The sequence below is a fragment of the Camelus bactrianus genome, chromosome 9 (genome assembly GCF_048773025.1).
Source record: "Camelus bactrianus isolate YW-2024 breed Bactrian camel chromosome 9, ASM4877302v1, whole genome shotgun sequence".
In the NCBI taxonomy this organism is placed as follows: Eukaryota; Metazoa; Chordata; class Mammalia; order Artiodactyla; family Camelidae; genus Camelus; species Camelus bactrianus.
Window position 1 is genome coordinate 15,197,392 of NC_133547.1, and position 9,393 is coordinate 15,206,784.

The 9,393-nt window shown below is 47.8% G+C and overlaps 1 protein-coding gene across 1 annotated transcript; it reads right to left on the reverse strand.

Moving 5' to 3' along the window:
• Window positions 1–3,244: 3,244 nt before the first annotated feature.
• On the reverse strand, window positions 3,245–6,043 carry FFAR2 (free fatty acid receptor 2). The gene is made up of 3 exons (XM_074371219.1): window positions 5,946–6,043; window positions 5,480–5,553; window positions 3,245–4,939 (listed from the first exon to the last, which is right to left on the reverse strand). Exon 3 carries the CDS (start codon window positions 4,930–4,932, stop codon window positions 3,937–3,939), a length of 996 nt encoding a protein of 331 aa, XP_074227320.1. The 5' UTR covers window positions 4,933–4,939; window positions 5,480–5,553; window positions 5,946–6,043; the 3' UTR covers window positions 3,245–3,936.
• Window positions 6,044–9,393: the final 3,350 nt, after the last annotated feature.

Here is a 9,393-nt window from a genome sequence, read left to right on the forward strand (position 1 = left end):
AACTCGCTTAGAAGTGCGGTTTATTAGCATGGCTGGCCAAACCCATGTTCAGGGTCTTCACATGGATAGAAACTGACCCTGGAGGGGGATGTATGCTCCCGAAGTTGGCAGGTGCTGCAGATCAGGACCTGTGCTACCCTCTACCCTCAGCCCCTGAGCCTCCATCCCAAGAACTGGTTGTTAAACATTGCCGGCACACACTGGGGACATCTATTTATCAAATAGATGCATGGTAACTTGTAAGGCCCCCTCCTGGCTACTTGGTTCTTGGTCGGCCAGTTCTAATGAAAGAAGAAATAGCCCCCACTTTCAGGGAGCAACCGGCCTGATGAAAACCCTCCGTGTTTGCTCCTTACTTTATGGCTCTTAACTCTGCTGTGCATATTATCTCCTTGATCCTAACAACCATCTCCCTTCAGTGGTGGGCACAGATACCAGAGTGATCATCCTAAATTGGAAATCAGATTATTTCACTCTCCTGCATAAAATCCTCAAATGGCTTCAGAAGCTCTTGCGGTAAATTCATTCTTCTCTTTGGGGCGTAAAACACTTTGCATGGTCCGGTCCCTGCCGACTTCCTTGACTTCCTCTTTCACTCTCTTCCCATTCACAGTATTCCAGCCCAGTGGTTCTCAAAGTGCGACCCCTGAACCACCAGCATCAGTATCCCCTAGGATTGTTGGAAATACAAACTCTTGGGTCCTGTACCAGACCTAGTGATTCTGAAACTGTTCGGAGGAAAGACTGCAATCTGTGCTTCAGCAAACCCTCCATGTGATCCTAATACATGTATGAGTTTGCAGACCGCTGCTCTAGCACCACACTGGCCTTCTCTCTGCCCCTGAGATGCTCAGGTTTTCTCCCTCCTCCAGGGCTTTTGCACCAGTGGTTCCTGTTTCTAGAATGCTCTTCCCTTGAGCATTTGTATGCAACTCTTTCTCATTGTTCAGATCTCAGCTGACCACCATTGCCTCAGGAGAATCTTCTAAAACCTCTCAGCCCCTCTTTATGCTTTCTTCCGTATCCCTGTTTTGGTCCACATTCTAAAATTATCTTGTTGTTTGTTTACTTGTTTATTAACGATTTTTTCCCCACTAGAATGGAAGCCCCAGGAGGGCAGGTACCTTGTCTCTCATACAATCTGCATCCTCAGCGCCTAGAAAAGTATCTGGCTTTTAGTAGATAAGTAGATAAAAACCAATACGTGTATTTGCTGAGCAAGTGAATTACTAATTTCCCAGTAAAGAAAGTGACTTGATGAAGATCAAATACTTGTTAGTGAGTAGCTAAAGCTTCACCCTGAAAGTCTCAGACCAGGGCTAGAAGTTTCCTTGCACTTTTTAGCAGGCGCGACCTGGTCCCTAAAATGGTGGGACTCTCCGAGTTGGAAGGGGTCTGGCCGTTCACTGGTTCAGCCCTTATCAGATGTGTGAGCTTCCTCCACGTCCCAAGTTGAGTGTTTTGTATCTTCTACCTCAATATTCCTGGAGACCGGGAGTGATTACCTTGCTGAGCCCTGGCTGTTGAAGATGGAACCCCCTGCTGCTTTGGCCCATGGTCCTTGTTCTTCTCTTTGGGGCTGCAGAGAATGCATCTTCTATAAAATGAACCTTATCTTGTTCCAGCCATGTGTTCAGCCTTCTCTAACTGGCTTCTTATATGCCAGTGAAAAAAGCAGGCACTTTGGAATCCGGAAGACCTGGATTCAAACTCCCTCCCACTATTGACCTTGGAAAGTGCCCTTAGTTGTCTCACGCTTCTTCCCTAGAACAGTGCCTGGCACTTAATGTGTATTGTTATTGTTATAATTATTATTATTAGGTTTTAAATCTCCAAAACATTTGGTCAATTTAGGGGCTTGATTCTTTTTAAGTTCACGTCCTTTTTACAAATGTGCTGCTTAGCGCTCGGCATGCTGCTGCTTATCCCCAGCACAGTGAGATTATCATCAGCTTGTTTGCACTCTGTTTCTTTTAATGCCCCCCAAAATCAAATCAGCTTTTTTGGGGGGAAGGTGTAATATATCACAGATGCATAGGAAGCTCACAGTCAGCTGAAAATCACAGATTTTTTTTTATACATTACTGTCAAACCATCCTATGTAGTTGACCATCTAGTATGTTATTTCCATTATTTAAAATTTCTACTTACTACGTTTCTTTTAAGTGGGAGTACGTCTGTGTTCAGATGGGTTGATATCTTAGAGCTAAATACCACTGTAATTTCTCAGCAATTTAATCTATGCAGTCTCATTTGACTTCTCAGAATAACCCTGAGAGGCATGCAGTATCCTCATTAGTTTGGTTTGGAAATGGAGGCTGGAGGTTGTGACTTGCTCAAGGTCATCCAGTTAGTAATCAACACTGAACTCAGAGCTCTTAAGACACCAGTCCGGTGTTGTTTTGAGGAAGGGAAACAGAAAATGAGCTCTCGGTTGAGTGGGAGTAAGGAAGGAAGCCTTTCTGGAGAAAGTGACTATTGAGTGGCGTTTTGCAAGAGGGGAAAAAGTAAGCAATCGGAAGATGGAGCCATGTGGGGTTTAGGTGAGGGGGGATTACAAGCAGGGAAGGTCTCTGAAGAATAATTCCTTGGACAGTTTGGGCCCCTGAACTAGGCTGGTGATTCCTGACCTCAGCTGCCTAGCATAATCACGTGGGCTGCTTTTTAAAGCTCATCTGCTGGGCGGCACCCTCAGAGATTCCAAGTCAGTAGGGTTAGGGTGGCCATCTGTATTATTTTTTTACGTCTGTGTGATATTCTGATGTGTAGCCTCTGGTGCAAACCACTAGGGTAGGTGCTGGAGGGCCTGCTAAGTAGAGAGTGCGGTCGAGGGGTGCTTACTGCGGAGAAATGAGTTAGGCAGGTGGAACTGGGAAGGAGGAGAGGATACAAAGCAGGCAGTGAGATGATACGATTTGAGTTCTTGGGAGGAAAACTTTTGATGATAGGAAAACTCTGCAGGTTTCTAAGTGGGAAGGTAAAATGTTTTAAGCCCCTGCGATACATTGATAGCTTTGAGCCAGGACTCACCTCATCCTCTTTCTGAGTCCAGTCTCTATTCATCAGTCTAAACAGGAGTCCATCAGTACTCACTCCATGACTCACTTACCCCACGTCTTTATCTTAACATATTTCTGTGGTTTCAGATGCACCGTCCTCTCCCTTTGCTGCTGGGTCTGGTTCTCTATCCCATTTTTGCCCTCCTTGTGCTTGCAAAAATGTTACAAAAATTGTGGACGCTCTCTTCAGAGTTTTATAATCTTTATTTTCAATCTGCCACCCCAGACTGTCTTTTCCTGTGCTAGTCTGATGGGTGCCAAGCTGGATTCTGACCTGTGGGTGGCGCCATGGAGGGAGAAGATAAGACCCAGACCTCAGGTGGCTCCCAGATTAATGGGGGAGACAAAACACACACACACACGGTGACGACTGGATCATACTTACAAAGCAGCGGGTCAGATGGACACCGTCCACACCTAGATCATTAGAGGTCTGAGCCCCAGTCCTCTCTCCTAGTCCCCTTGGTTCACAACCTTCCTACATCTTCTTTGACCTCATTTTCTATTTCTCTTCCATCTGTTTCCCATTGGCTTCTTTCCAGCACCAACGGCTAGGCCAGTGTGTGGGTGGTGTTTCAAAAGATTGCGTTAGAACTCTCTCCTTCAGTTCCTGACCACCTCACAAGGACTGAATTTGTATTACCTACATTGCTTCTGAAACTCTGGTCTGATAGTGCTTCTAGGCCCAACCATTTTCTTCTTTAGTCATGGAGCTGTGTTCCTTTGGGAAGGAAAATTCAGACAGGAAGGGATACCAAACCAGTGAGACAGATTTTGACAGTCCCAGCATCAGATTGGGTCTGAGGATTCCTGAATCTGAGACAGGAACCCTCACGCTCTCCCTCTCCTGTCCTGCTCAACTCATCCAGGGACATCCCTAGTCCGTGGTGAAGTCAGAACTTGGCCCTCCTTCTGCTTGACTCACACCCCTGTCCCCATTCGCCACCGCCACCTCCGCTGTCTGCCTGCCTCTGCATCCCAGCAGGGAGGAGCCCTGATGCCGCAGTGCCTGCAGCCCTTTCCCAAAGGTCCTGCGCACGACCGAAGAAGAGAAATAGAAAAGCAGAGGGTCCAGACCGGCATTGAGGGAACTGAATACCACAGCTTCCGCCCGCCATTTGGGGCTTTCCTTCGTGTGAAACCCCACCAGGTGGGAGATGTTATAGGGCCCGAAGCACACCAGGAAATTAAGGAGCGAAACGACAGCCAGCCCCACCGCTCGGCGCCGCCTCTGGGCCCCCACGTGGGGCTGGGTGAGCATGATCCACACAAAGCGCCAGTAGCAGAAGATGGTGACCACCATGGGGATGAAGAAGAGGACGAGGCACAGCTCCAGCCGCACGGGAAGCACCAGGCGCAGCTGCTCTCGGGTGAAGTTCACATAGCAGGTAGTCTCGCTCACATCTGTGGCCCTCTGGGTTGAGTTCAAGTACTGAACGACGATCACGACGGTGCAGTGACCAAACGACAAGGTCCAGGCGACCAGCACAGCAATGACCCCGTACAGGGGCCGGCGGGACAGCTTGTACCGCACGGGGAAGGCCACTCCCAGGTAGCGCTCCAGGCTGATGCCCGCCAGCAGCCACGTGCTGCAGTAGGTGCTGCTGTAGAAGCCGAAGCCCATGAGGGCGCAGACCAGCTTGGGCAGATACCAGCGGAAGTCAGACGCCGCCTCGATGATCTTAAAGGGCAGCAGCAGCAGCAGCAGGAGGTCCGCCAGCGTCAGGCTGAGCAGGAGGATGTGGATGGGGGCAGGGTCAGGCTGGCGGACCCGCCCCACGAAGGCCCGCAGGGCCAGGAGGTTGGCAGGGAGACCGATGAAGAAGATGACAATATAGGCTGCGAGGATCAAGGAGTTGTGCAAGTTGGGCATGACTGTTCTGGAAGAGGGTGAGAGAGGGCAGGGTCAGGAGGCCCCACGCACAGCCTGCAGACCCCCCTCGGGTTCGGTCTGCGGACCCCCTCCCAGGCGCTGTCCTTGCCCCAGGTCACGGCTTTCTGCTGTTGCTACCGCTGGCTCGCACCACCTGCCAGAACTGCCCAGAGCAATTATTGACTTTGCCTGGGGCGGGATATTAAGCGGTGGTTATTACGTTTGCCATCCTGTATCTCTGGGGGAGACCAACCCTTGGCTTCCCAAGGGAATTCCCCCTCCGGTTTTCCCAGCCTCTCTCTTCTCCTCACAGACAGACACAGGAAGTTACTGTTTTCCGTTTCGAACTTTCTTAAGCCGTTTCCTCAGTCAGAGACCTGCAGAGAGAAAAGGCAAGCCTCACCACAGCGAGGAGGGAGCTGTAAGAGGCCTCTCAGGAGAACTCGGGCTGTGAAAACCCAGGCTGGGCCACCCTGCGCTGGTTTCTCCTCAGGACCCCGCCGCCCGCCCAGGAAGCAGGTGCCCAGCCCCCAGCCCATCTCCCTACCTGCTTTCCTCTCCTTTTGCAGAACGAAGGCGCTCCTCCACCTTTGCCTCCCCTGTCCAGTACTGACTCTGGGGCTGTATTGAAAGGGGGAGCCTAGTGAAACACGGTCCTTTGGGGCTGGTCCCCCAAAAGACTCCAGAGAATATTCAGAGAAGAACACAGATGGTAACTGGCTCCTGAGCCTGGTGTTTTGACAATAAACAGAGGAATTCTTCTTAATGGGGTAACTTGGTTTCCACTTGGTTTGTAACCCTTGCTGCCCACACACAGTCAGGCCTCTTCATCCTCTCTCCAGGCTTAGGGGCTGGTCCGCGTTTCCTTGCCCCCGCTGGCTCTGTCTGTGGATATGATCTTTGCATTTGGTTTCCAACAGACTTCCTCCAGCTCCCCCCAACATTTCCCCTCCAGTTCTGATCCCGGCATCACTTCCCAGAGCGCAAGCACTAAGCTAGCAGCCTTGCCTTGCCTTTGTTCCGGATAGATGGCTCCTTGGGATTTGTCCTGAAGGAAAATCTGAAAGCTCCTGGGAGAGAGGAACAGAGCTTTAGCCACTGCTACTGCCCATTTCACACAGGAAAAACTTGTAAGGAACCTGGCTGGCAGAAAGCTTTTATACAAGCCCAAGTCACATGACTGGGGAGAGAAGGTCAGTAACTGAGCACTGTCTCCTCTCAAACCCAAAGGAAAGGGCACTGGCATCTTTATTCTCCCCCTAGAGATGCTCATTCTGATTTCCAAACCCAGGTTTTCTGCCCTTAGTTCCTGAGTGTTTTTCTCAATCCCAGGCATTTTTCCCATTTCTCAAGTCAGATCATCTCATCTCCTCTTTTCTAGGTGATTTTTTCTGTAAGTTCTCACTCTCAGAAAGGATTTTCTACTTCATTTTATTCTTCAGCTTTCCCCTTTCTGTATAGTTTCCTGCCCTCTGACTTTAACGAGTTTCTTTTGCCCTCCCAGTTGAAGCAGATTGCTTTCTCCTAGCCTGTGTCTTGTGGTGGTAGAAATAGCATGGGATTTAGAGTCACTCAGATGTGGCTCAGATCCAAGTCCCTTCATTGTGACCTCAGGGCAGATCAATTTTCTGAACTTTAGTTTCCTTTTCAGTCAAGTGAGGATGAGAATACTTACATCCCAGGATTTCTGTGACGAGTCCCTGAGATAGCATATGTAAAGCCGTGCAGGTGCTTTAATGCCCGTAAGTGCCAGTGGTCCCTCCTCCCAAGCCTGTTGGACAGCTTCATAGAGAGTGAGCCACTTGGTAGACTGTCCAGAGGCTGAATATCCAGACGTGCCATCTGACTTGAGAAAAGGCCTCCTGGGTCTCAGCGCCTGTGTGGCTCTTTGCAGGCAAACGGTGCTCGGCTGCACTTCCTTCCCCCGTGCATTCCCTCTTCCTGAGCCGTCCTCGTCCTTTTCTCACAATCTCTCCCTCTCTGACCTATGTAGCTCCAGGTTAGAAGCTCCTCAGAGTCCTTTCTTGAAACACACACTTGAAGAAACAAAGACAGTCAGAACATGTTTTCCTCTTGACCTGGGGAATGGGCCTCAGTTTTGCCCTCTGGGGCCTGATCCCCACTCAGAGACTCTCGGCTCTTTTCCTGGGACTTACACTTATTACACTTATTCCCATACTGTTTGCTTAGTCATTCATTCATTCATTCAGTCAATCAGCCATTCGTTTTGTAGCCTAGAGTCCCAGGGTCTGGGTATCTTAATATTTAGATTTTCTTTCTTTTCAGCTCTACTCTCCTTTAGAACTGAAGAGTTCAATCTTTTCGTTTGTTTCCTTCCCCCAGCATACAGCTGTACTTCGCAGATTAACCGGGGAACTAGGCAAGAGACCATTCTCTGTCGCTTGCTACCAAATTTATTTATGTCATTTGGCTTTTATGATTTTCTATAAATATTCACAGGATTGGGATTTAACTGCAAAATGGAAACTTACTGGAAAACAGGTGTTGAGGAGTTAGGACTGCTTCTTTATCTCTGCCTCTCCTTCCCCCGCACCCCCCATGCCTTTCTCATATCACTGTTGTATGTTACCTACGTTGAAGTTCCCCCATAAAGCCCCTTCTCCACGTTCACGGTGGTTATGGAGGTAGCATGAGAAAGGAAAGTTTTGAATTCATGATTCACGATGCCCACCTATGCCACAGGAAAAAGAAATGCAGCCTCCAGTTGAATTCATGGGGTGAGCGTTCATAAAAGCGATATCTTTCACAATATCTTTCAAGTTCAATTTTCTGTCCTCATCACCCAGTTTATTATAATAGGAAATTAGACCTATTATTATCTAAAGTTACATACAGTCACTTTCTCCACTTCCTTATTCCTCAGTAGTCACCCCTCAGTTCGCACAAATCTGGATTACATCCCTATTTTTCCGTAGAATCTTATCTGATTAGCAGTGACTCTGTGTTACTCAGTTCACTTCTATAGAAGACATTTTGATTGAAAAGACCTATAGAAGAAATAGAAAACATTTTCTTCCTATTTGATTAACATTCAACACAGTTTCCACACCCTTCTTAAAACATTCTCTTTCCACGTATTCTGATATGTTGTGCTCTTCTGGTTTCCTTGCCTTTTCATTGGTAGCTCCGTAATTTCCTTTGCTGGCTCACCTTCTCCTGCTCATCCTCTAAACGTTGGAGTTCCTTAAGACTTGGTTCTAGGGTCTTTCCTATCCTCATCCTATGCTCTCTCTCCAATCTATTGCATCTACTTCTACAGCATGAATTCCCATCTTCAGTACATCCAATTTTGGATCCCTGCCCTGGGCTTCTGTGAACTTTCACATCCACATGCCCAATGGCCTGGTAGACATATCTGTTTGGATGTCTCCCAGGCACCTCAAATTCATTGTGTCTGGAATTGACTTTAGACATTCTCCACCAAACTAAGCCTTCTTCCAGAATTCTCCATGTTGGAGAATAGGATCTCTTCCCATTCCATCCCTGAGTCATAATCTCAGAGTCAATCCTAAAAAATCAGTCTTAACACCATCTTCTTCCTTATGCTCTGGATGCAGCCCAACATACTTCTCAAATGCATCACAGATTTGTCCATCTCCCTGCATCTCCATCTTCCCATCTCAGTGTCAGCCACCATTGTCTATTACCAGGCCATGACCAGCTCCCTCACAGCCACTCACTCTCCTGTAAGTCAGTTTCCCATACTGCAGTTAGTGGGATCGTCTTTAAAATGTCAAGTCAATTATACTACCCTCTTGTTTAAAACCATGTCAGAGGCTTCCTGTTGCTTTTAGGATGAGTATCAAAACTCTTAACAAGGCCTCTAAGGCTTGCCTGACATTGCCCTTGCCAACTTCCAGCCTTAACTCACATCAGCCTTCTCTCTCCTTGCTCTCTAAGCGAGACCATCTTTCACTTCTGTGAATGTACCACCGCCAAGGGTGCCTGAAATGCTCTCTACTTCTCATTACCTGCTCCAGCCTCCCCAGTTAATCCCTAGTCTTCTTTCAGGTATCTACTTCTTCCTTCAGAAAGCCCTCCCTGACCCCCTAGACTGAGTTAGAGTCCCTTATTATATATTCTCCTAGCATCTTTTCTATTGCTGAATAGTATTGTGTTTTAGAATGTTTTATGTTTCATTTATCCGTTCACCTATTGATAGACATTTAGATTTCTTTTAGTTTTTGGCTCATGTAAATAAAGCTGCTATGTGTATTGTCATTTAGGTCTTTGTGTGAATATATTTTCATCTCTCTTGGGCAAATACCTGGGAGTGTATTGGCTAGGTGGTACGGAAAATATTTTGTTTAACTTTTGAAGGACCTGCCAGTTTCCAAGCTGGCTGTACCCTTTTCATTCGCATCGGCAATGTACGAGCGTTCCTGTTGCTCCACGATCTCCTTAACACTTGCTGTTGGTTAGTCTTTCAGTTTTAGGCAT